General features: G+C 42.6%; 1 protein-coding gene across 2 annotated transcripts; it reads right to left on the bottom strand.

Annotated features, from left to right (window-relative positions):
- Positions 1 to 284: 284 nt before the first annotated feature.
- On the bottom strand, positions 285 to 25,872 carry LOC133109709 (constitutive coactivator of PPAR-gamma-like protein 1). 2 transcript variants are annotated; one of them, XM_061219212.1, is made up of 17 exons: positions 25,088 to 25,871; positions 22,454 to 22,700; positions 20,955 to 21,037; positions 19,590 to 19,718; positions 18,722 to 18,812; positions 17,207 to 17,304; positions 16,264 to 16,529; positions 15,570 to 15,657; positions 13,067 to 13,288; positions 11,937 to 12,108; positions 10,995 to 11,244; positions 9,767 to 9,881; positions 8,544 to 8,753; positions 7,967 to 8,150; positions 7,547 to 7,685; positions 5,635 to 5,731; positions 285 to 2,169 (listed from the first exon to the last, which is right to left on the bottom strand). In XM_061219212.1, exons 1-17 carry the CDS (start codon positions 25,559 to 25,561, stop codon positions 1,861 to 1,863), a joined length of 3,174 nt encoding a protein of 1,057 aa, XP_061075196.1. In that variant the 5' UTR covers positions 25,562 to 25,871; the 3' UTR covers positions 285 to 1,860. The 2 variants fall into 2 exon arrangements, with proteins under 2 accessions (XP_061075196.1, XP_061075197.1); XM_061219213.1 differs by lacking the exons at positions 285 to 2,169; positions 5,635 to 5,731; positions 7,547 to 7,685; positions 7,967 to 8,150; positions 9,767 to 9,881 and having other exon boundaries at positions 8,643 to 8,753; positions 25,088 to 25,872.
- Positions 25,873 to 27,026: the final 1,154 nt, after the last annotated feature.

Genomic DNA, 27,026 nt, shown 5'->3' on the forward strand with positions numbered 1-27,026 from the left:
TGCTAATCTCCCAGCAAGCTGCAGGAAAAAAACCCTTAATTACACTGAAAACAGATATTTTTAAAGGCTTAGTTTTTAAATTATTGGTGTGGAATTTTGTTACAATTGCCATGTTGAAGTTATACTTCATCTGATTCAGAATGCATTGTAATATATATAAATCTAACAAAACCAGGATCCAGTTATAAAATGAAAAAGAGATCAGCATTTCCCAACCATTCGCTGTAATAGTGTTTTGGAAATTGACCAGTCTCTAAAAAAAATAACACAATTCAAAGTCAAAATTATACTAAAAGAATAAAGACTTTTATTAAGCATTGTAAGTTGCACTCAACTGCCTTCAAATACACCACACCACAATCCATCAACAATCAGTCAATCCCAACAGTAGTTCATTCTTCTACAACCCATGAGTTAGGTAGAAACTCCGTTCAACTTACATCAAGGTAACCTATTTAGCTCTTGCGGGCGGGGGACGGGGGGGGAATACACCGTATTTCTGATCACTAATGTGTGATGGAAAGCATCAGGAGAATTAGATGAAAAAAGTTAAGTGACGATTCTGTTTTAGAAGTACAATAAGTTTGAAAACACTAAAGTAAACATCAAAAATGATTACAGGTTTACTTGCTTATGCTAAACTCTCAATGGGAAGGTCAAGAGTCTTTGCTGACTTGTTTTCCAGCTACGAAAAAGGGGGGTCATTTAAGATCAAAGCTTTTTTTGAGAGGTTTTTCTTTTTTCCAGAGATGTTTTGCTAATATGAATGCATAAAACAGCAACAGAGAACAATAATGTATACAGTAATGAGTACACCAGGGTTAACAATATTTAAAGTGGCTAGATAATTTTTTGTAAGTTTTTTTTTTGATTAAATGCAACAGAGGTCAATAATCACAAAAATTTAAGGTTAGAGCAAATCAGTTACTGACTAAACAGTTAACACCTTTTATAGGACTATTACTGATTATTAGCCTTTTTTAATTTTGCAAATGGGCACAGTACTTGTAAGAATGGAAGAAAAGGACAACATGCATAATAACTACACACCTTTTAAAATTATGAACCATGCAGAAAGTTTAGCTGAAACAGTAGTACTAATGTTCTACATTTGATTCAAGAAACCACATTATTCATTGATCACTGATGCATGGCAATTTCTGACACAAAATGTATCGGAGCTTCTTTGAGATCATTTGCATCTTCGGTGATTTATAACCGTTTCTTGACATGTTACTTATATAGCTAAAAGTATGACGTATACCGAGATCATCAGAACTTAAGCTGCAGTATTTATTCTACAGTTATTTAATTTTGAAATTATTCTGCACATTTTTTCCAACACAATAAACCCACAGTGATGACCCACTTGAGAAATGTGGTTTTGTGTTTTTTCTCTTTTTTCATGTGTTTAATTCTCAAAAGCATTTACTGTGACACAACACAAAATCAATTACAATGGCAAATATATGGTGCCAGGTACTGAAAGAGTATTTCAACCTATAAGTACTAAAGACTGCCAAATGAAAGCATTTTTCGGCTTCAGTATTTCAAGAAAAAGAAAAACGTTCACGTAACCAGTTTGAAACGTGTTTAATATCAGTGATGAGGGAGCGAACTGTCTTACTCCTTATACTGGTAGCATTGTATCTGTAACTGGTATAATTGCCTTTTGAACCGAGAGATAGACATTATCCTTGCTTAATCTTGCTGTCTTTAAAGAGGGATCCGAATTTCATAAGTCCTCATTTTTCTCTTACGGCGAGGAAAAAATGTACATCGACTGTAGGCTTTCCATCTTTCCAGATATCCCTGACCCTAGACCCTCCATCATCCATCACCCTCTCTATAAAAATAGGTTTACTCTTCTTTTTTTAAGACAGAGGCACCCACAGTTTCGTCTCTGTGGCAATCGCTGTCTGCATTTAGTGCATTTAAATGAGGATTAGTATTGCACATTTTAGAGTCATAACTCAAGGCACTTTCAGGTTGTTTGGGAGCCCTGCCGTCATCGTTGTTCCCATTCAGCTGGTCCGCCTCTCGGCCCTCCACACCGTTTTCGGCCGTGGACCCTTCTGACGACTGCGGGGGGGACGTCTCCTCCTCCGGCTTGGGCTTCTTCCTCTCTTTCCCCACCTCATTTGCCGAAGCAGCATATGCAGGTTTGCTCTGGTCAGGCAATGAAAGGAAATAGTGATTAATAACGACCATAATTAATCACGCCTCTTAACAGATGCCCATATCCAAGATGGCATAGCATATTCCATTATGACAGTCATGCCCATTTCAAATATAAATGACAATACAAGAAATGGCCCCAATTAATCCTGCAGCAAAATCCTTTCTAGAACCATTTACAACATGAGAAGAAACCTCAACATATAACAAGACATGTTGCGTTTACCATTTAGTGTGTCAAAATAGTATTAGTATGTCCGAAACTATAGCTGCATAAATATAGCAAGCTACCTGGATGTACAGTTTGTGAAATATCATAGCATGTGAACACTACACTATGCTGGGTATCCCACAATGCACTGCACCAGGTCAGGACCCATAGCTAAAATCTCTGAATTCAGTACTACTCGATTCAACAATGTTACATTCAAGTACATTGAATATGTTCAATCCCAGCTAGCAAATTAGTCCCCAAATGATCCTCAACAAAGCGGCATTTATGCATAATGTCTAGTGAACTGATTAAATAACAAGGCTTGTGTACACACTAGCTGTTCAAAAGGGCAATATTGCATGACTTTCCACACGTTGACAGAATCCACTTACATAATTGCCAATTAGCTCTTGACACATGCACTGCACTGGCTCTTGTAATGTATGCCGCTCTCCAGATGCATTTATTTAGTTTGATTGTGCCGTTTGATTGTGATGCGTCATGTTGTTCTAATGGTGCGCCGTAGTGCAGAGAGTCCAAAGTTTTCATTTCTTCAATAATTTCCCCAAGTTCTTACAGGGCAATTATACACCAAAATATAACGGACACATTTTATGACCTGATGACCTGAGATTCCTTGACAGAGACATCCTCGGTGCGCTCATGACGGACCAGGCAGCTGGTCGTGCATCTCTAGTCTACCAAACCGCTCCCCCTTAACCCCCCGCGACTGAATAACAGGAAGTTCACTCTGATTCAGGGTCTTCACAGGTAATGTGGTGTGAAAAAGCTATCAGGCTGCTGAGTGTGTTTCCCGTCAAGGGTGGGTCTTGCCAAGTTTCACTTTGGCGGAAACTCTTTTTTTAGCGATGGTTAATCGGGTCATGTATCTTTAACCATTTAGAAAATTTAGCCAAACAGGACAGAATGCCAACTCATGAAATACAAACTCAATAGTGCCTTACTACAAATGTCCTTGTTTGTGACATCTGCACCACTCAGACAACCTGAGCTCAATTTAGTTGATTCTTCATAAACATACGAACACGTCTTAAAAGTATAGACTCCAAAAAAATGACATAAATTGTAATACTTGTGTATTTTCACAACCCTTCCTCATCAGAGTCAAATCAACTCCCTTGTCCTTCAAAAATTTCCCCGAAAGATCAGTTTCACTCGTGTATACCTCATATAAGGGAAGCTAGTGCCACGCTCTATCTTCCGTTTCAGCTCGTCTTTAAGCACAGTACATTTCAGAGCAAGCAGCACTGTTGGATAGAGGATCGCGCAGAATGTACGAATGAATCTTCGATGTTGAAGATAGCCAGGGATGGTCATGGCAGGAGAGCCCAGCTCCATCACAGAGTAAGATCCACTCCAGTTGGACTGGGAGTAAGCTCCGCTGCAAGGTCCTCCCTTATAAAGGTAATGTATCGCCAGCACACAGCCCCCAGGAAGGTAGCGGGACTGCACCATTTGCGGTCTTACAAGGTTAGGGTGTTTCACTGCACCTGGCCATAAAAGTTCAGGTCTCCAAAGGACTGCCGCAGCCGTTTATTACATAAGATTTAATGGCAATACAAAATACTAGGAGTGTATCTGTTCCATAGTGTGAAATGGCGAGCGATATACCAAGAACAAGGAGGGAGTGTGGAAGGGTTTTATGTGAAGCTGACAGACCTAACTTTAGTAGCTGATGTTTATCCTTTGATGGTAAAATTAACGCATATGCAGGCGGTGGGTCAGGAACTGCCCAAAAAGCAGGACAAAGCACAGTTAAGAGTGCAAATCAGCTGTGACACCACACAAGAAGGGATTAACGCGGCAGAAAATATCATAGCCCGCAACTTTAACGCTACCTGCCAATAAGCTATACCTACCGTCAGCCACTGCCGACTGGTGGTATAGGATTCGATCAAACGCACTTCAAACGTCAAGCGATTCAATCAAACCCTCTGGATTAATCCACTGGCGGCTCAAAATAATGACCGCTTTGTGTGATTTACCAAGAATGTAAGAAAGTTTTCTGGCAAATGAAAATGAGTTTCCATCAAATCATTGACAGTGTTGGTTCTCATTCATTAGTAAGAACCCCTTTAAAATACCTGCCTTTTCATGCTAAGAGCTCTGTTTGGGTTGCACTTTTTTAAGCGTGCTATATTAAGCTCAGCTTTATAACCGTAGAAGATATTAAAGGCCGACAGGCATTTTTTTAAATTTCGCTTTTCATATCATCCTGGAGCTTTTGATTTGCGCTCCATACTGATTCAAGTAAAAAAAAAAAAAAAAAAAAGTAAGTATGCATATTTTAGTGTTACCTGCTATATCTATTACATTTCTAAAACTATTGCCCACGTGATGTGACGTCGGATGACGTTGCAAAATATAAACCTCTGAGCACAGCTAATCTGCCTCTTTGAAACTGAGCCAAAAGCCTCGACACCACAAGAACCCTGCAGATCTTCAAAATGAGTTAGTTGTTAGTCATTTACCGGTTATTTTGCTCCTTGACCCCGCTCCCTTCCCTTCACGACTGTATTCTCTCCACATAAGCTACACTCGTTACTGTCTATGTTAACACAGAGAGCTAGCCACAGGAGGGGGAGGGGGAATTGGGCTCTGGGGGCAGGGTTAGGGACTTTTCAAGAAACCTGTCACTGCTCTTTGCAATTGTTTTGTGGACTAAAACCAGGAAGGAACACTGATGCGTGTGGGCCTTTAAACTGGAAAAATAGGCCGTAGCTACTTATATATACTTCAAGATGACTTTCTACTGTCCTGGTAATCTAATAAGAAAGGAGTTAATTAATTGTATTTCATTGGTTTAATCTGATTAAATATAAATTCTGTCCAACAAAGTTACCTTGACAGGAGAAAATTGCATCCTACAGTTCTTAAGGATTGAAATGCATATGCCCTTCCACTGCCTAAGTGTGCTTGATGAATTTAGGGCACTTTTTCCCTTTCAGAAAATTTTTGGCAATTGATGCAATGAATTTGGAGACATTTTTGTGCATTGAGTAGAGACCGTCCATTACCAAAATAGAAAGTGAAAGGGCAGAACTTTATACACTACACAATAACACAAAGTCCATGGAACGTTATTTGATTCCTACTTCTTTAAGATACCGGACTTGCTGCAGTTACAGACCAGTTCTTGAACAAATTAAATGGATGACCTTGACTCTTAAAAAGTGGTCAGCTATAGAGACATTGGTTCTTCTATGATAGATATGCCTTACCTGGTATGTTCCCTGACTCTTGAATCCTCTTCCATGGTATTTGGCTCCTCGACTAAAGGTCCTTATAACAGGAGTTGAAATCACACCTCTTGGACGACTGTTGAAAAGAGAGTACGGTCAAAAAGGTGCAAACAAAATTAAAAGTATTGAGATTTCCCTAATGTACTTGTCTGTAATTTCAAAGTGTAATCAATTGTTATAATATATCAGTGCCAAAAGTATATATTTTGAGTCTTATTCACTGCCTGATTGTCAGCTTTGCAAATTATCTAATCTGTCTTTTAGCCAATTAAATGCAAGATCCTGCCATGTTCGATACGGTTTATAGTTTTAACTTGCTATTATTTCGCATTGGAGCGCTGAATTTTTTCAGGTACTGTACATAACATTTAACACATCTGACTGGTTTGCAATAGAGTAATAGCCTCAACAAAGGATGTATTTCAATGTAAAATCTCTCACCTGATGTGTAGCCAAACAAAATTCTAATAACTATAGGTAACTATAAAAATGTTCCTAATAAATACTTTTTATTTATTTCTTTTTTTTTTACTTATTGGTCTTCAGCTGATTGTAACCCATTTAGGTTCAATGGGTTGTGGGTTCAGAGATGCTCTTCTGCATAGAACCATACTGTCACCTTCCTGTCAGGCCTTTTCATCCACAGAACTGGCGATATTCAAACCACCCTGTCTGGCACCAACAATCACCCCACTGTCACATTTTACATCACATTTCTTTGTCATTCTGATGTTTGGTCTAAATAAAAACAGAACCTCTTGACCACATTTACATGCTTTCATGCAGGTACTTGCTTTTGGATGCTCATTAACAAGCTGGTGTACAGGTCTACTTAATAATGTGGTCACTGACTGTATATCTGTGTGAGTGTGTGAGAGACCCTAATGGTCAGTTCTCACTGTAGTAATGAGGGCCTTATTTTATCCAGCTGATCATTAACAAAAGAGAATTGGGGCTCAGATATATAGTATCTCAATCATTGGCACACCTGGTTTAGTAGTTTAGTACTTGGTGCATCCACCTCTCGCAAGGATAACCAGCATGGAGTCTTTTCCTGTAATGCTTGACATTAAGGAACAGATTTGAGGGATTTCAGACCACTCATCTATGTAGATCTCTGCAAGATCTTTCACATTCTTGTGTTTGCGCAAATCAACTGCCTTCTTCAGTTCAGCCCACAGGTTTTGTTATCACAGAACCATTTCAGTCTGGATTTTGAGGTATGCTTTGGGTCATTGTCTTGCTGAAAAACAGCCCCAAACAATCACTGACCCATCACCATATTTAACTGCCTCTACTTTTACACATTGGTTTCGATGCCAAACATGCCGATGCTGTATCAGACCTAAAACTTGGGTCTTACTTTGTCCTTTAATAATGACTGAATGAAAGTGCTGAGGTCAGATGAGAGCAATTTCTCCAAATATGTTCCTTAACCTTGTCAGCCATTAAAAGAAAAGACTCCATGCTGTTATCCTTGCCAGAGGTGGATGCACCCAGAACTAAACCAATAATTACGAAATCTTGATCTTCTTTTATTAATGTCTGATTTTGGTTGGTTCCATTGAAACATTAATAAAGTACACACATTTAGCATTTCAGTACAACAATCATGTACAATCAGCCAATCATTCAGGAGCACACAGGAAAAAAAGAAAAGAAATGCAGTATATGATTTTTAACAGGTTCCTGCAGCCCTAGTGACCTATGATCATGTGACAAACTTTGCGGTTACTTTAGGTCTTGAATATAAAAAAACATTCCACAATTACACCGATACTTTACTGATGTGTACAAAGCCAAAGTTCAAAGTTATAACTTGCGACTGATTCGGAACACAAAGGAACTGTGAGCTCGCTGTAAAGGACTCCTGTCAGTGGGCCAGGCTTACCCTCTTGTTGGTCCACCGACAGACACCACCTGTATGGGGAAGCCCCCCCGGCCCCGCCCACGCCGGGTGCCGGCCCACTGGCCCACCACGGTGCCCGCGATCTCCAGCTTCCCACCCTGTGAAGGAATGGCTTGAAGGCCTAGAAAGAGGAAATCAGAAAAAAAAAAAAAAAAAAAAAAGTCAATTTTAAAATGTCCGACATCCAGAGCTGGACACAACAGCCCAATTATGCTAGTGGCATGTTTCACAATCCCCATCTGGACAGACGGGCTTCTGTGAGACCAGTGCGTGTGTTCACCGCATTCCACAGCCGAACTCAGAGTGCAAGCGCTGCGGCCCCGTCGCCGGGCACACAGCGGGGCTGCCGTGGCGACCACCGCGGTCGCCGGGCACACAGCGGGGCTGCCGTGGCGACCTTACCTGGCATGCCTCTCCCCCGGCCCTGAGGCGGGGGCATGGGGGGCGGGGGGTAGAAAGTAGTGTTGGGGGGGTAGAAAGGCATGCCGTGGGGCGGCGGGAACGGGACAGGGTGCGGCGGGCGGGCGAAGTTCAGCCCCTCCAGGATGCTCTGACGCATCTTCTCCACTTTAGCGACCAATTCGGCCTGGGAAACACAAGAGAGTCTGTGAACCCCAGCTCACAGCTCTTCAAAAACACCCCCAACCCTTATATAGCTTTTGCGTTTTTTTTCTCCAAACATTAATGGACAGCAACACGCTTTTCTACCAGTTTGTTATGCCAAAATGATGTTATTTCAGAAACGTTTACATCATGGCATGGATTCAAATGTTTCAATACAAACATATTTACAGCTAAAAAAGTGTTAAAATTCAATATGTCAACAAAAATGTTTCTATACACAACTAATATTTGAAGATTTCATAAGCATATTACAGGTTATGGTTATGTGTGTGTGTGTGTGTGTGTCCACATGTGCAAGTGAGGGAGAGAGAGAAGGAGGGAGAGAAAGAGTTACAGAATGCTTGGGAATAGCTACCTGACCATCACAGAGGTCGATGAGTGGGGCCTTGTCCCTGTTGGCCCGGATGAGTTTGCTCTGGAGCAGTTTGCCATCGAAGTACATCCAGGGACAGCAGTGCTCCCAGGGGATGGGCTGGCCGCACACGTCGTTGGCAAACAGAGCCATGTCCACCCCGCTCATGAACAGGGCAGCCAGCTGGACACCACGGGGGTCCAGGCTGTCTATCTGCAGGCACAAGGAGAGGAGCTCAACAGGGAACGCACAGGGCCTCACCTGTCACACACACACACAGGGACAGAAACACGCTCACACACACGCACGCAATCACGCATATACTGTACACACTCACAGACAGACAGACAGACAGACAGACAGAGAGACAGACAGAGAGACACAGACACACACACAGACACACACACAGACACAGACACACACACAGACACACACACAGACACACACACACACACACACACACACACAAATTCCCCCACCCACCAAGAATGACTCAGCCAGGATCAGAGCACAGAGCAAGCAGGGGCAAATCAGGCAGACAGGGTCCACCAGAGCCAGCACACAAAGCCAGGCAGAGGAGCCTACAGTCAGCCTAACACAGAGCACCAAGCGCCAGGTCCAGCAGGACCAACACAGAGCCAGTCAACCATGGACACAGTCAGACCAGCATGACCGAAGCACATGGTTACTGTAGCGCGGGTGGTGAACATGTGCGCTCCGAACATACCTGCCATCATTCGAAACGGACAACCGAACCACACACAGAGGTGTGACCATACCCAGAGCAGGGCAATCAGCCGGGTACGCAGTGCACACACACTGAAGCACAACCTCCACACATTCCTCTCACTCAAAGCAAAGGTGGAAGCATCTGATCCTCAAAAGCTTTTTTTCTTAAAGGAAACATGCTTGTAAAAAGCATTTAAAGCTGTGTTTCTAAGCAAGAAATAAAACAGAAGTATTTTTAAGCCAATAATGATATATGAAGAACGCCCTCTGAAAACTCAATAACCCACAATTCTCTTTTTGGTCACCCATTTCATAATCATGGGACGGCTTGGAACAATGTTGATAGTTTCTGTTACAGACCCAAAAAGCATGGAACTGAAAATGCGCCAAGGAATTTTTTCACAATTAGAACATTCATGGTCCAAACGTAAAACAAGTTGTGGGATCTATTGAGTACTTCCAGGACCGGCCTCATATATCATTCTCTACAAAATCACCTTCAGTTCCTGCAGCTGGTCAGGTTCATATAGTTTAGGAGAAAGTGCTTGGGCTAGGAAAGCGTCAAGTTCGTTACGACGCAAAATTCTTACTCCTGGCCATTGTAACATAAACCTGAAGCAAAACACAAAGGATAAGGTATTAAAAAATACAGGAACTGATTGAATTATCTCTATCTGCATCTTGTATGTTATGCACACAACGCACTTCAAAAATGTAATATTACTTTGAATTAAATTAATTGTAGTAAAAATGGTTCTGTAAGTAGATGGGGGAGAACTCTTAAAAGATGAAACGTGGCAGTTTGTCCAGTCACGTGAACAGTTCTTCATTCATAAAGGCAGTGGTGGACAAAGTGCAGAGATCCTACACTTCAGTAAAAGTAGAAATGCCCTTGGTAAAATCTTAGTCAATAAAAATTTACCTAGGCTGTTTTTCCTTCTTTTTTTAATTTCTTTTTTTAAACTTTTGGTACTTAAAGGAAAACAGCAACGAAATGGAAAATATACCTTTTTTCCCCCACTTACAGAGACTTTTTCATTTCTGTGCATTCACTGGCTGAATTTCCATGTTAGCAAAACGTGTTAGCTTAGCATAAAGCTGGGAAGAAATTGTACTTCTACAACAAAGTAGAAATTTACATAGAGTAACCTAGACTACTTTTACTTTTACTGAAGTAAGACTTCACCGAGGGTATTTCTACTTTTAGTGAAGAGCTGGGCTTCAGTACTTCGTCCACCACTGCATAAAGGGCGGGGAGGGGGGTGTTGGGAGGCGAGGAGAGGGGGTTGGACTCACCGCAGAACACAGCAGAGCACCATAAGGGGCGTGGGGAGGGGGGTGTTGGGTGGCGTGGGGAGGGGGGTGTTGGGTGGCGAGGGGAGGGTGTTGGGGGGGGGGGGGGGGGACTCACCGCAGAACGCAGCAGAGCACCATAAGGGGCGTGGGGAGGGGGGTGTTGGGTGGGGTGGGGAGGGGGCTGTTGGGTGGCGAGGGGAGGGGGTTGGAGGGGGGGGGACTCACTGCAGAACGCAGCAGAGCACCATAAGGGGCGTGGGGAGGGGGGTGTTGGGTGGCGTGGGGAGGGGGGTGTTGGGCGGCGTGGGGAGGGGGTTGGAGGGGGGGGGGGGGGGGGACTCACCGCAGAACGCAGCAGAGCACCATGAGGGGCGTGGGGAGGGGGGGTGTTGGGTGGCGTGGGGAGGGGGTTGGAGGGGGGGGACTCACCGCAGAACGCAGCAGAGCACCATAAGGGGCGTGGGGACGTGAGCTGGGTTCAGCATGGCCGGGGTGTCGGAGCGCATGCAGGCCAGGAAGGCCCTCATTCTCCGGTTCTTGTCCTCCACAGCCTTGCCCAGCCACAGCTTCTTCAGGTTGGGGCAGGTCCACTCCCTGAAGGGCAGCGCCTCCACCAGCTCGGGGGTGTGGGGCGACTTCCCCTTGTAGGCCGCCCACTCTTTTATGATCACGGGGGGATCTGCAGGGGGGCGGGAGGGGGAGGTAAGACACGCGCACCGCGGGAGGGGGTGACCTGCACGTCTAGAGCGTGTGATTGGGCGGTTGGATAGGGCAGAGTAAAGAGGAAGAGTCCACACACTGGATATGCCAAGGGGCCAGCTGTCGAGCTATCATTTTCGCCAATTGATATGAAGATGTCCCGTAATGATACACATTGGACACTTTTTTTTCCCCATGTTTGAAAGGAAAAATATTCCACTCATATATTGATCTATACTACATATTTTAGAGGTTTTTCCATAGCACGCAAAGATAAAGTAGAGATCTTTTTTATTTCCCACATAAACTGGGCAACTGCCAAAAATGTTTTGGTTCATCCACCAAGGCATGCAATTACCCTGCGTTTTCCTGATTGTACATGTGACCAGGCATGTGACCAAGGATACAGATGAGCATGAGCAAAACTATTGCACTTCCTGGTGCCCTGTGTGGCAGAATTTCTCCCAGAGGTATATATTGGCATCGCTGTCTTTATACATTACTCTAAGGTACAGTATATGCTCCAGAACACTGTCACTTCAGTCACACCAGAAAGTAGTAACGTTGGCTCGAAATGCAACTGCTTTCCAGTGTATTATTTATGTCGGGCACTTGGCCGGGGTCCTTGGACGTGCGTGTAATGCCCGAGTTTGGGACGGACGGGGCACCCACACTCTGGGAGTCTGTTCCTCCGCATGGCGAGCCGTTCAGCCTTCTTCTTGGCCTCGGCCAGGCTGAAGAGGACTCCGTAAACACACTGACGGATGGGGCGGTACAGTTGCACCGCAGACGGCAGGTCTTTGTTAGCTTCGTCTTCGATGGTGACGGAAATCTTTATCTCGCCCTGCGAAAGGACAGAAGGGAACCCACGTCGATAAACGTACACAACGCGCACAAATTATTTAGCGCTTTCGCTCCCTCGTCAGCTTGGCGTTAATCAGTGATCAGATATTACCTGCCTGTGCTGTTTTAGCACAGCGAGTTGTCATCAAGTGAGACTTTCAAGTTTCTACAGTGTACTCCCAATTTCACAGCTCGGCACCCGCTGTGTTGGAAATGCTGTTATGAACTTATGAGTTCTTATGAGGAGTATGACACAGCCAGGGGACAGTGAAAGTAACGCACCAGAAACTTTGCTACCACCGACAACTCAATCATGCACTTCTAGCCAGATCCAAATGAAAACTGGCCTCAATAAGTGAGACCTGGATCAAATAACTGTTTTAAAGACTACAGCCTACTGAACTTTAAATCATGAAGAAACATATTTTCACCAGAATAATATAATGCTCTCTGTATACAATGGTATGTGTTGGCAATCAACACATTTGCTTGAAAGTTATCATTTTCAGGAATCCTCAGTCTGGCTCCGCCTACTACACTATTTTGAAAAATGCATTCTGGGGTGAGTGGAGTACATGGGTCCGTCTCATTTGCATAATGTATTCTCCAACCAATCAGGTGCTTCTTCTTTTTTTTTTTTTTTAAAGTGTGTCAACAATATTCCCACACATCTAGATTGACAGCGGTATGATGTAAAGGAACCTCGAAAAGGGTACTCTGAAATCATGAAAAAATATATATCTTTTTTTTTAACTTTAGAGGGCAGCAGAACATGCTTTTCTACCAGTTTATGCAAAAATGATATTACTTCAGAAATGCTGAAACAACAGCACAGATTAAAATGTTTCCCTAAAATGGGCACACAATGTTTACAGCAAATAAAAAATAGATTTTGAGTGCAACTACCCGATGTAAACACACATAAAACACACACATTTAGACTCAGGAGGCTTCCTGACCTTGGTGAGGACGTGGTAGATGTAGGGGTACATGAGGCCCTTCTTGTGTCTGTGCTCCGCCACCCTCAGGACCTCGGGGGCCACCAGGGGCAGAGGGGGGGTGGTGATGTCCATGTGGTTCCGGGTGGGCATGGAGAGGAGGGAGGGGATCTGCGCGTTGATGCCCAGGTGACCGGCGTCTCCCGCCGGGCCCAGTGGAGAGGTCAGCGAGGCGTCCTCCACCTGGAGACGGAGAGGGAGGCCAGTTACTGAGCGTGCTGCCTGACACGCGAGCGCTAATGTCAGCCCCTCGCCTGCCTCATCCCGGACGTTACCCGCTCGGCTGACCCTACAACGCCAACGCCCTCACAGGAATCAACCCCTCTGAAGATAAACAAAGCTAACATCTGCCAGCAGTCTTGCAAGCCACATTCTGTAAATGTGTATTTATCTGATGCGAACCGTTCCGGTGTATCTACCAGGTACAAGTGAGGACGGGAAAGGAAAAAATAAAAATAAAATAAATAATAAATAATACGCTGATGTACGGAACAAACAGTGCAGTCCGTAATTTGGACAGTAGTAACAAGTTCTGTGCTTTTGGCACCACACTTTAGATCTGAAATGAAACCATGAAAATGAGGTTAAAGTGCAGACTGTCAGCTTTAATTTGAGGCTATTTATATCCATATTGGGTGATGTAGGAATTACATCCCTTTAAAACAGTCCATTTTAGGAGGCCAAAAGTAATTGGACAGTTGACTTTTCAGCTCTTTCTAATTAGTCTGGTGTAAATCGCTTCCTTAGTGCAGGTAAAAGAAAGCTTTCATTATTTCTAGGCATTTGATTGCCAAAGAACTGAACTGTACCTCTGTCCAGATATTTACGGACTGCACTGTAAATCTCAAAAAGACCATCTTGTTAGTCAGCTAGACAAAGTGGATAGCCAAGCCGGCAAGCATCGCTTTCCATTTTGTGCTCCGTCGATTATTTTATGTCCACTTTGGCTATACGCAGAGGTCATGGTTCTAGTATTTACAATCTTTGTTTCTTACTATCCGTAACTCTCTCATGGACACGTGGGCAAATGAGGTTTATAAATATGCATCCACAATCGCCAAGTATGCACCACATTTTGGAACTGTCCAAGAAAATATGGAAATTCATCAACAATCATCAGCAATTAACACTTTTTGGCTTGGAAGCAGCTTTTCTGTTTATGCGTCACAGCCCAAGCGAGCACTCAAAATTCCCTCAACCGGGTGGCAAAAACTAAGTAAATGCTTGTGCGTGTTTATTTCAAGGACTCACACAGGCTGAAAAATTGTTTGGAGCATTGATTACACTTCAAAGATGGATTGATAGATTGATTAAACTTCAAAACCTCTCATCTTCAACCATGCATTTTCCGTGTCTGAAATACGACCCAGAACCAGACTCCAGAACCAAAGCACATCCTCACTTGCAAACTCAAGTGATCGAAACAGCTCATCACATGCACTGTGAGCAGGCTGTCTCTGGGACAGGCGGCATATGCGCTTCTTTTAATAAGAAGCTAGGTAAGACCATGAATACCAACTGCTCTTTTTTTTTTTTTTTCAAAATAAAACTGCCTATCCATTTTTCAGTTTTGGAGTGGTCTGTGGTCACTGGTAGTCACAAAAGTTCGTTTTCACACTCCATATACCAGAGCTCCATTCGAAACAAAGCAATTTGACAGGAGCACAAGTGCTGTAGTGTATTTGAAAATGGCCTAGAGACAACCAACAATCTTGTCTGAGAAAGAAATATTGAACAACATATCAAACCTCATTTTAAAGACGCTCCTTGGATTTTACGGGCTTGCTGTTCCGTATTCGGCATGCCTGCGTCAGACACGCCACAGGTCATCAAGTGTGAACACACGGTGGGAACGTTGCACCACACACCACTCGTTTAACACAGCATATACAGGACACACTTACCAACACAAACAACGTCGCCACAAAAACGCCAATGTGAGAAGGAATGAACTATGGGTTTTTTTTTTTTGGGGGGGGTTTTTTATATATGAAGACTTTATATATTGATGCCTCAAACCAATAATTACAGTTTTCTTTCCCCCAGTGCAGCTCCCAATTCAGCTATAATGGAGTGGATAACTGAAGTCAAGCTGAAACATAAGGTGGGGGTTGGGTTTGAGGCCTGCAAAAGCTGCATCCCAGCCATGCCTGATATCAATCCTATTAAGCAGAAATAACAGAAATGCAACAACCTATCACTGCGCTACAGTTTGGATGATTTGTTTCAAACTACATTTCAAAACAGCTCACTAAATAGTAGCATAAATAAAAATATTATTATTATTATATATTATTTATTGTTATTACTACTTGGCCATTCATATCTGCTTTACTGGGAAGAGACACATATGTATGAGCAATACATGTCACTGCTGTTAGATCATAGCAACAGAATAATGTGTCTTAAGTGTGTCACAGACATTTTGGTAACATCAAGGTCGGATCTTCAAATGAAAACTTACTTTAATGTGGTCTCCCGTATCACCCTCTGGTATGCTTGCAGACTGACTTCCGGCTTTGTCCCAGCCTCCTTTATGGTCACTTATATGGCTGTAATAAAAAGAACATTTTAACATTTAGCCATTTTTAACAGCAAAGCATCAAGCTAAATATACATCCAACATAATATAATTATGGACATGGCGTGACTGCGTGGATATCCACCACCACAGTTAGTGGATGGTACAGTTAAGAACATTTTCAGTTCCAGAAAATCCCACCTAGAACTGTAAATGCCTCCAGTGTTGGGAGAAATGAATAATTGTGTGTTGGTCGCAGAGGCAGCGGTACGACAATGTCACAGTGACTTCGAAACGGTCAGTGTTGAACAAAAGGGGACACACAATATACAGAGTATACATTCAGCTGTGCTCAAAGGACTACAGACATGAACCCAGAGTGCATCAGTTTAAAATTAGCTGCTATACAACCGAAACTACAGTGTCCCTAAACCCAAGGATAAAAAGCTATAATTAAAAATGCCTTCTGACGCCATGATTTTTAACAGTTACAAGATACTCGCAGACCAGTGTCCTCACTTTTACAGGCACTAGTACTCCCCTCTCCCTGACTTGTCCTGCCAACTGCTGAATTTCGGGTGACAGAAATAATGCAAGAGGAAGCTAACCGCACTAACTGGACGCCGGCTCCACTCACTTGGCGGTGGTGCCCGTGTTGTCATCGGCCTCGGAGGAGGAGGACGTGGAGGAGGTGGTGAAGAAGGCGGGCTCCGTGTGGTTGGGGCTGCTGCCCTGGGCGGGGTTGATGGGAGAGGACCTCTCGTACAACGGCGTGTGTTTCCCCTCGTGAGGAATGTTGCTGAAGCTGTTCTGATCCGGGAGGCCTTTCCCCACTGGATCCAGAGCCAGGCCGGCCTCGACCAGTGGGGTGGAGTAGGCATTCTGGCCAGGCAGCTGCTGGACCTGCAACAGCCCCACCAAAACACATAGCGTATACATTAAATACAGCATAAAACAAACTTACTAAAACACACAGAGTATACATTAAATACAGCATAAAACAAACTTACCAAAACACACAGAGTATACATTAAATACAGCATAAAACAAACTTACCAAAACACACAGAGTACACATTAAATACAGCATAAAACAAACTTACTAAAACACACACAAGTATACATTAAATACAGCATAAAACAAACTTACTAAAACACACAGAGTATACATTAAATACAGAATAAACAAACTTACTAAAACCATCAGGCAGCATAGACATTTGTTGAACTTCTACACCAGCATTCATGAGAACAATGGCTACTGATGGATCATAATTCAATATTATTTACCACTTGAATAATTCTGCAGCACAAAAAGCCATATGAAAATAAATTCTGTCTACACCTTGAGAAAGTACTGCTGTTTCATTTCCTGTTTAACGCTCACTTCCTCCGCTATTCTTATCCTCCCAATACCTTCAGGAACTTCAACACAACTTAAAATATCTGTAAACATTTATCTCAGCATTTCCAAATAGGGCATTCGGGTTCAGATACACCCTAAGAGACACGCACACGCACACACGCACACACACACACACACAATAGTATCCCTGCAGAAGACAGGACAGAGGGACTCACCCCAGACTTCACAGGGAGGGGGATCTGTGGAATGTTCAGCATCTGTGGAGGTACATATTGTGGCACTGCAGCAGGCACTCCAATCTGATTTGGTCTGACTGCATCAGAGAACAAGGAGCGTTTTCTGTTACACTGCACACAGACATATAACACATGCGCGCGGGCGCGCACACACACACACAAACATATAACACACACGCGCGCGCACACACACACACACACACACACAAACATATAACACACACGCACAAACATGCGCGCGCGCACACACAAACACGTACTACTTGCAGCAGTTGAAAGTTTTCTGTTACACTGCACACAAACCTATAACACACACACACATATACATATATACACACACACACACCAGCACAAACATGCGAGCACGCACACACACATGTACTACTTGTAGCAGTTGAACGTTTTATGTTACACTGCACACAACCCTGTAACACACACACACACACATATGCATATATACACACACACACACACACACACACACACACAAGCACAAACATGCGCGCTCACACACATGTACTACTTCCAGCAGTTAATAATAATAACATTTCAATGCACCGACCACAATCCACATTATCTATTATGTGGAATGCTGTATAATGCAAGGACAAAACATGTGTGCATCATCAACTCCAAACCGTGATCACTAGGCAACTTTGAGAACGCTTCGGGGGTGACCAGTTTACACGATTTAAAAACATTTTATATTTCACTTCATTTAAAGAGCTACTCAAAGAAAGCGGTTCACTGCTGTTTTGAGGTCAGCAGCAAGCTTTTTTCAAAACTTCCAAAGCAAAGGAGCTGCCACTGTGCAAAGGGCCTTTCTAAAGCAGGTTATTTGTATGCACAGTGCATAGCGGCCATTCCAATGTGCACACAAGGTCTGGAGCAACTGGGAATATTTCTCACATTACTGCCATGGCTTCCTCCTGCTCGCCGAAAACAAAACCTGCTTCTTATGCCCAGGCAACCCAAATTAAACTGAAACGGGACCAACAAAGAAGAAAGGCGAGCGATTTTTAAATACCAAGCAACTCTGTGGTCTAGCACATGTCTGTAGCACCAAACTTAATCACCGACTTGCTGATTCCGTGGAAACAGAGGTTTGACAAGGGCAGGTTGTGGCTACCCCTATTAAGTGAGGTCAGGCAATCATACAAATGATTGAGACCAGTGGAAATGAAAGATGTGCCTCTGTTGTACCCCACATACCAATTCAGACCCACAGAGACTTGTGGGTCTGAATTAGTACTGGTAGCGCAGATATCTGAATGCAATCAACATATGTCAGGGAAAGCACATTTAACATTTTAAGAATTTTTTTTAATTTTTTTTTTTTTTTTTTTAAATACGGCCTAAAGCAGATGATATGCAATATCACCCATTACCTATATTAATAAAACAATAAAGATAGCACGGTTAAAGATTTACAGACAACACGCATTGACTTACTGAGTCTCACCTGTTGAGGTACATATAGATTCGTGAACTTACCTAAATAGGGAGAGAACTGAAGGGGCTTGCTGGCTGCGGAGTAGTACTCCACTGCTTTCTTAAATCGAACAACTTTGTCATCGGTTCTGGACTACAATAGGAAACAGCCGGATTAAAATAAACAAATGAAAAAATGTTTATATCACACAAGCCTATACCCAATCACCATTTGGTCCCTGAACAATCAACAAGCATTTATGAATGTACCCACTCAATGTAATAACTCCCCCTAAGCTTTCACACCACTAAAATCTTAATATCTTGTAAAATCCTAACCTCAAACAAATACATTTTTCACTGTCCCTGAGCTCAATACAGTATTTATCTTAACATAAGGGACATTCGATTAAAATGAAATAAAATACATATTTGGTAAATAATTTCATTGCAACATGTTTTTGTCATCCAAGATAACCATTGTGTACTATGTGAAGAACATTTGAAATACTGGAGGCTCTGCAGAAGAGAAGTTAGTTCAGCAAGCTTGGAAGAAAACATGAGCAGTTTCACTGGGCTGCGATCTTTGGCACCGCTGTGATATAAAGATAAATGTTGCAGATATCACTCCTCTCATCAGCTAGCTTTAGTGCCTAAACTTCTTACAGGTTCATAATCTCTTTTCAACTTTTTTCAAATTCTGGAGTGCATTTTCCAGAAGCTGTAGGTACTGACTTAGAGTTAGTTACAATTTCCAGAAGCCTATGTGTATTTTTTTTGGGGGGGGGGGGGGCAACCAATGGCAAAAGCAGTATTACAAAGCTATGCTGTTCCAAAAATGTTGGAACCTACAGGAAATACTGGAGTTATATCTAGATTACGATTATTAAAAAGAAAGTAGTCACCGATATTGTGTGGTTCATTACTGTACCTGTGAGTGCTTGAAGATGTCTTTTGCAATGGCTTCCAAGTCGTTGATATCTTGCAAGTTACGGACGTAATCAGCCACAGCCTTGATTACCACGTCACACGGAGGGAGCACAAGCTGGTGCGCGCGTACCTGTCAGCAGATATCACCTTCATTACATTCCCAAAACAGACAGAAAACTCCACACATCAGAGCAGACCGTCCATTACGCTCCCAGCAGAGACAACACTGAAAGGACCAGACATGACCTTTGACTAAATTCCCAGCAAAGACGCCAAATGGAATACATCAGACACAACCTTCCATTACATTCCAAACCAAAGTACAAGCACGGATGGGTCGGATGTGACCTTCAATTACATTACCAGCAAAGATACAAAACTAAAAGGCTATATCTGTTGTGCCCAAAGGAGAGTGGTGTGTAGATTAACGATTCACGGTGCTTACAAGGCAGAAATACCCATGTACTGCAAACAAATAACAGCAAATAAATAACAGACACGCTAGTACGTTTGTTGCGGGATTACACTGCAAGGTTTTCTGTGGCCTACCGATTCAGGTTCCACAATAGAATCAGAACATAATGCATCTTAACCGTAATCCTCAGCCTCTACGTGCATCTACTTAAGGCACACAAATAGGCTAAAAGTCATAAGACATTGCATAATGCAGGTTTCACATCTCGCGAAAATACAAGCAGAGCGGTCGCTACGGTCCGGCCCTTTAATTGAACAAACAAATCCATCTGCCAGGCAGCCATCAGCTCCGTGCAGGAGCCTACCTGTGAGGTGCTAACATGCTAAGCCATGTACTGCTTATTATTTTACCACGCATTACATTGCTTGGCGTATTAGGTCTCCTAGATACAGGAGTGCAAGTGTAGGCTAGCGCTGCAAGTGCTTTTTGCATTGCACTAATGCGTCACTTGTCAAGCCTCATTTTACTCCATGTTGTCAAGGAAACCACTTCCTCCGCTATCATACAAAGCCTCAAACGGAATGTGAACAAGTCTTGTGTGTGAAGCACATGCAAGAAAAAGCAAACAATAATACAATAAAAAAGCACAGTAATACAATCAATTATATTCATGAAAATAATGTAGTGAAGAAGACCTGTCGCTACTCCTGTGAAATTTAATAAAAACGCAAGAGCGCAGATAAGCACGCAGTCCTGAATCACAGAGCTAAAATCGAGCACTTCTGCTGCACTGTCAGGGAAAAATCACAGCTCACAACTAACAGACAAATATAATGTGTTAACCGAGTATACAATTAGACCATCTGCTGCCTCATGCACGTGACCATTCTTAGAGCACTGTGAGCCTCTCTCTCTGAGCGGATGAATGTGTGTATCCCGGTTACGCATTACCTTCAGTGATGCTAATGGGTGCTCTGGCCCAAGTAGACTCCAGTGAAAGGCAGCCAAGTCTTCATCAGGCAGTATGTGATTACCTGTAAAACAGGACCAAATGACTTCCAGTTAAAGTAAAGTGGGAACGGTTACAATTTTCTAGGCCTTGGTGGCTGTAGGCCAACACGTTCTGTGTTGTGGAATTAGCAGCAATTACAGCCAGTTTCTACAATGGTCTGTAAGACACAGGAACCACAACTCTGGGTTAATTTCCACCCAACGTCAATACCGTAGCCAATGGAAATAAGAGATATAAATGTCATAATTGCTCAAATCACTGAAAGCCGAAACAAATTACTCTCAAACAGTCTCTTTAGTCCTATTTGTAGCAACTAAACTACAAATAGGACTAAAGAATTTAAATGCAGACCACAGTTTGCGATCAAATGTATGCCATTTCAATTACCACATGGTTTATTGCATGTAGACGCTATATGAACTCAGCACCTCAATACGACCAAAAGGAATAGACAGTTTTCCATTAAGGATGGATTTTCCTATTTTATTTCAAAGAAAAAAACCTTACACTGATGAAGAATATTACATTACATTATTGGCATTTGGCAGACGCTCTTATCCAGAGCGATGTACCACTGATTAGACTAAGCAGGAGACAATCCTCCCCTGGAGCAATGCAGGGTTAAGGGCCTTGCTCAAGGGACCAACGGCTGTGTGGATCTTATTGTGGCTACACCGGGGATCAAACCACCGACCTTGCGGGTCCCAGTCATGTACCTTAACCACTATGCTACAGGTTGCCCTATAAACAACTACTTGCCAAGAACAGAGGTGGTAGTGAAAGGGATGTTTCTCTTGTATGGTGACTAGAGACTACACCTGAACGCACTCACAGCAAAGGGAAAACAAGGTCATACTAACAAGCGTGGCAGACTGCTGCAAGTGCTAACAATAGTCAATCTCTTTTCAAATGCATTAAATTCAATGTATACTTTCAAACCCCTGAAAATATCACTGTTCTGTCCATGAACCCAAATCTACTCCATAAAAGAGAAAATGGGATGACTAATTCTCAGAAGATGCGCAGAGGTACTTTTCTCTGGAGAATCCACTTGGCTCATTTAAATACCGCATCCCAGTAACTTGACCAGACATGTGTCAACAAGTGTCCAATGGAGCTACCAGACACAGGCAATTTTTTCCCAAGAAGAGGGTCTCGATAACTGCATCAGTTCCTAAAAGCTTGTGGTCCAGTGACTATATCAGTGCTATGCATCCGTGTGGGAAATATAAATGATAAGTTTTTGCGGCTAAAGAGATACTGCATGAAAAATGGGGAGAAAGGAATGAGATAATAGTGAGCAGGTGATACAAAAGCACACAGAACATTCTAGAACTTTAAAAACCTGCGCTGTGACAGGATGTATATGAAAAAAAAAAAATTGATCTTGGGAGGGGGTGGCTATAAGACAACCCAGGTTACTTGTCACTAAACCTACCTAAAAGTGAAGCGAATATGACAAAGCGATTTGGATTGAGATCGAGCTGCTTGGCAACTTCGTGCATCAGGTACTGGCTGGTGGTGAGGCTCTTGCCATTTCGGCTCAGTTTCAGAGCATGGGCACTGAAGTAGTAGGGGATGTTGCACAAGGCGTAGTCAGAGTCGTAGGCCACCAAGCCGTGAAACCCATTCTCCCTGCATAAGGCTATCACTTCCTGATGGTGATCCTCAATGCTCTGGGCCACCTGCAGAACAGACCAACATAAAAACCTAATTAATCAGGAGGCACACTCAGCACAACAGTCAATGCCGAACCAAAATTGTACATTCAAACAAGGTCCATTTAAGCTGTATAAATACTCTGGTTATTTACTGAATGTGAATTTGCTACTGTAATTGCGGAGTCCCAATATGGAGCTTAAACTGTCATTAAACACGTCAATGATAGCAAATCCCATGACACGATAAAATAAAAACAGAGACTAGTAAACTGAATGAATAAAATATATCTGCATTTCTGGGCTGGAGAAGATAGTATGTCTGTAGCTGAAACTAACTTCAATTGGAATTGGGTAGTAAACATTCTTGTGCAGAACTGGTACCGCCATTTCAAAATCACTGCACAGAAATGGCTGAAATGACACTTTAAAATACTGACTAATGTAGATGTATTCAGAACAACATTGTTATAGAGACCCCCCAAATATGATGTCTATCATATTGGGTTTCTTACTTTGTTTTGGAATATAATTTTCATGTATGCACAGATTCTAAATGCAGTGATCTGCTAGTTTTTCGCCTCCCTCATTTAAAGGCCACAGCAGTTCGTCCATTTCCGAACAGGGCCTGCGAGCTTGGTCCAAGGCTGCCGGTCGTGGCCTACAGAAGGAGTGGCGCGTGATCTACGTAGAGCCCATTGCTGAGCTCTCCCTCCTCCCTGCTGTACCATACCCAAAGCTTCCACCAGGGAGCCAATTAAAGTGAGGCAAAGGTGGGACTTCCAGAAAACTGACACACTACCGGTATTCTGCAGCCTTCTTCTTCTTCACTTGCACAATATGCCGTTTAAAAATTCCTCAGCTCAGTTCACTACTTGCTGAGCGAAAACTCTTGAGATTACCATTCAAAAACTGCATTGGTCTTAATAGTTTTGAAATATATTTCCATCCATTTCCAAAACAGTGGAATTACAATATGCCTTTAAAAAAATACTGGGACTCCATTTTAATCTGAGAAAAGTGCACATAGAGAGCTAATAGGCTCATTTAAAAAATACATTAATGCATACCAAAGTAAATACACCGAATAATACTGCATCATGTCTACATTATCACTCCGCATCAGTGAGTATTAAGTAAAAACAATAAACAAATAAATACATAAATAAAGCTTGAAGCCTGCTGAATAGGGTGGCTACGGTCTACATTATTCGAAGATTCAGGAAATACTTAGATGAAAAAAAGTACCCGAGTCTGAACCATTTTAATAAACTAATGTGGAAATAGTTTGACGTAAATTATGAAGAAAATTTCGACAAGATTTCAAGACTAAAGACTGCGAGATTGTTCCAATGCATATGCCTCAGGTTCATCTGTGTGCATAACCTTGTGTGAACTTTGAGAAAACAAACACAGGTTACCACGAAACCATTTTAAGTATTGAATGGCAGGTGACATGATCGTGTGTGTAGATTCCCATGTTGTTGAGAACCTACAGTAACGTATATTCATAAATTCCTACATAATGTTTTTGAGATTGCTGGAGCGTTATCAAAATTACTGTGCGCCACTTGTGAAATAACGCTTTGGGGTAGAGTAGCTATAACCAGCTAACTTGAGGCGATATTTTCCACAAACAGATGCTTATTGCTAGTCACATATGATAAACTTTTCCAACGTGATTTCTAGCTAACTTATGTTATTGACAGTTATTCGGCCTTTTCGATTTTGCTTTAAATGGCCATCTTTACATTTTACAGCTGAAGTGCGACTAGCCGGCTACATAGTTAGTTGACGTTATATACTGATTTTCTGAAAACCTGCATGAATGTTTAAGATAACACGCTGTCAACAAAGTGTAACTAGGTTACCTCACTAGCTAGGGTCGTCCAGAAATGCGAGAAAAAATAAATGTTGCAATCTTGCTAACGTTGGCTAGCTGGCGTCTAGAACGTCAGGCACCTCCCTTCTATAATGATATCGATTAGAAAGTATAACAACTTTCAGTAGCTCCTATAACCTTAGTAAATACATATCGCTTGCTAGTTTACACATCAGGAGTTTTTTTAGTTAGTCAACTTAGCCATCACTGTAAACAGGCAGTTCGCTAGCTAGCTACCAACACAGCTAGCTCTAGCTAACGAAAAACTAGTCGCTCCATGGATGTTGTTACTTGAGGAAAGTGACACCATAATTTTGTTAAACTAGCAAGCAAGCTAGTTAGTGACCTTGGTTTTCCCACTTCAGATAGTCAAACGTATTTGTTGCGCTTTTATAATCGTATACTGTATACTGCAAATTAACTGTCAACAAAAAGCCTTGGTTAGTTCGACAGTTGGCTAGCTATCTGATAACCTAAAGCTAATGTTAGCCACAAACCAAAAATCTGAATTAAACCAGCAAGCTGTACTTACCCCGATGTGAAACCTGAGGAGTGCCAGTCGGATACAGTGGGCCATGCACAACGGGGGAAGGAACCAGACCTTTGGTGGTGGGGTCCCCTTGTTCTGGACGTGGCTGACAATCTGCTGCGCTGTCTGTCTCTCGTTCACCTGTCGCTTGACCCATTCGTGAAGACGGCCTTTCTCCAGGGCGCCATTGAAGCATACCAGGAGCTCAATGTTGCCATTAAAGCAGGCCTTGGCGAGAGCAGCCAGGTAACCTAGCATGTGGTTCCACTGGCCTCCGCTCACCCAGTCGGTGTAAAAGCCGCCGTAGAGCCGGTGGAGGCAGTTTTCGGCATCCACCAGAAGCCTGAGCGGACTTTGGGGCGGTCGTTGCCTGCCGCCCCCAACCAGGCTCCCCCGAGCTAGCTTCTGAAGCTCCACCGGTACTACGGCACTTGGGCAGTGCTTTTCAATGTATTCTTGGAAACCTTGCACGCCCATGACGGCTGCTTTAAAACAGATTAAACTAAAATGCTTTTTTTTTAAATCGTAAAAAAAAATGAACGGTTCCTAATGGGGATTGCAAGTAGCGCCTCCCCTGAAACTGTGAGTTAATGGTCTAAACGTTGTCGTTGTTGGTTTTTGGAGTTGCAGAATCCAAAAGAAATTAAATCGGGTTGTTACAGATGCATTTGTTATTTTTTTGGTGAGTTATTTTTTTGGTTCATGGCTGTTGGCCGCCATGTGCCGTCTCACGGAGCCATGTCTATGGATGTGTCTGGTGTGCAGAGAAAGAGGCACAGTGACGCAGAGCACGTACCGTGCACAGGAAAGGAGGAGTCAAAGATACAGCAGGCGAGGGTGGACGCTGTGTACGAACGCTTGGAAAACTGTTGCATGCCACAATGACTGTGTACAGTGCACGGGGGAAGTATAAGGGGGTGGGTATTACACAGGACAGGGAAATGTGTCAGTGTTCATACAAATCTTCGATAAAATACATCCACTAGCAAAATAATACAGATTCAATGTGTACAAGAACTGTACATGTACAGTATTGACAGTATATAAATGTAGACACACAGGGAAGAACTACCGGACAAATAAGATTAAGTCACACCCGTGTCAAACTAGTCCAAACGTTATTTAACGGGTGTCATCATGACTTTGATGTGAGAAATCCAATGTTTTAGAGACTTTCCATGGAAAGTAGCTAACATGCTCAAAAACTCGATTAAACTTCGCCATGCGCAGTTGGAATATTTATGACATCATCACGTCGGCTATTTTTCGCATGTAAGCAAACCTGTTAAAGGGAATTTTCGTAAAAGGCGACCAAAACCTGTAGCCTATTTTATTTTTCAAATTACAGGGTGTATTGTTTTACTTTATAGTTATATTATGGGGTATGTTATTTTATATATTACAGGGTGTATTATTTCATGTTATATGTTCATGTCATTTCTGGCACTGCTGCTAGATGTATTTATTTAGATACGCTTAGATGGGTCTTGCCTCAGAATTACTTGAACATGAAACAAACAAGTATAGCTTTGCCCGAGGAAAGCTTGCGAACATTTTCCCTTTAGACTACTATAAGCAGAACATAAAATTATGATATAATATTTTGACATATTGTTCATATTCAGACTTGAAACCTGTGTTAAATAGTTGTATTCATTGCTTTCATGGCAGCTTGTAATAGGTAGATTGAAGCTACCTCTTCAATCGTTGTTAGTTGTTCACAGAGCATTAGAGGAGTCTAAAAATTTAAGGCAAACAATTCATACAACAGTTAAAGCCATGTTTAATCAGAGCTTACATTTTCAGAGCCAGATTTATTTCAATTTCCAAACTAGATGACTTGCTGGTGGCATAGGTGGATCCTTGAACAGGCAAACTAGGCAGTTGCCTTGGGCCCAATCGCCACAAGAGGACCCAGACAGAGTGATTAAATGTTTTTTAT

Source organism: Conger conger, chromosome 14 (genome assembly GCF_963514075.1).
Source record: "Conger conger chromosome 14, fConCon1.1, whole genome shotgun sequence".
Taxonomy (NCBI): domain Eukaryota; kingdom Metazoa; phylum Chordata; class Actinopteri; order Anguilliformes; family Congridae; genus Conger; species Conger conger.

Coding starts and splice junctions, on each gene's coding strand:
- LOC133109709 (XM_061219212.1), bottom strand. CDS start 25,561: ATGGGCGTGCAAGGTTTCCAAGAATACATTGAAAAGCACTGCCCAAGT. Junction 8,151..8,543: donor TCGACCTCTGTGATGGTCAG/GTAGCTATTCCC, acceptor TGTGTTTCCCAG/GCCGAATTGGTCGCTAAAGT. Junction 7,686..7,966: donor CCGGGGGAGAGGCATGCCAG/GTAAGGTCGCCA, acceptor TCCTCTTTCTAG/GCCTTCAAGCCATTCCTTCA.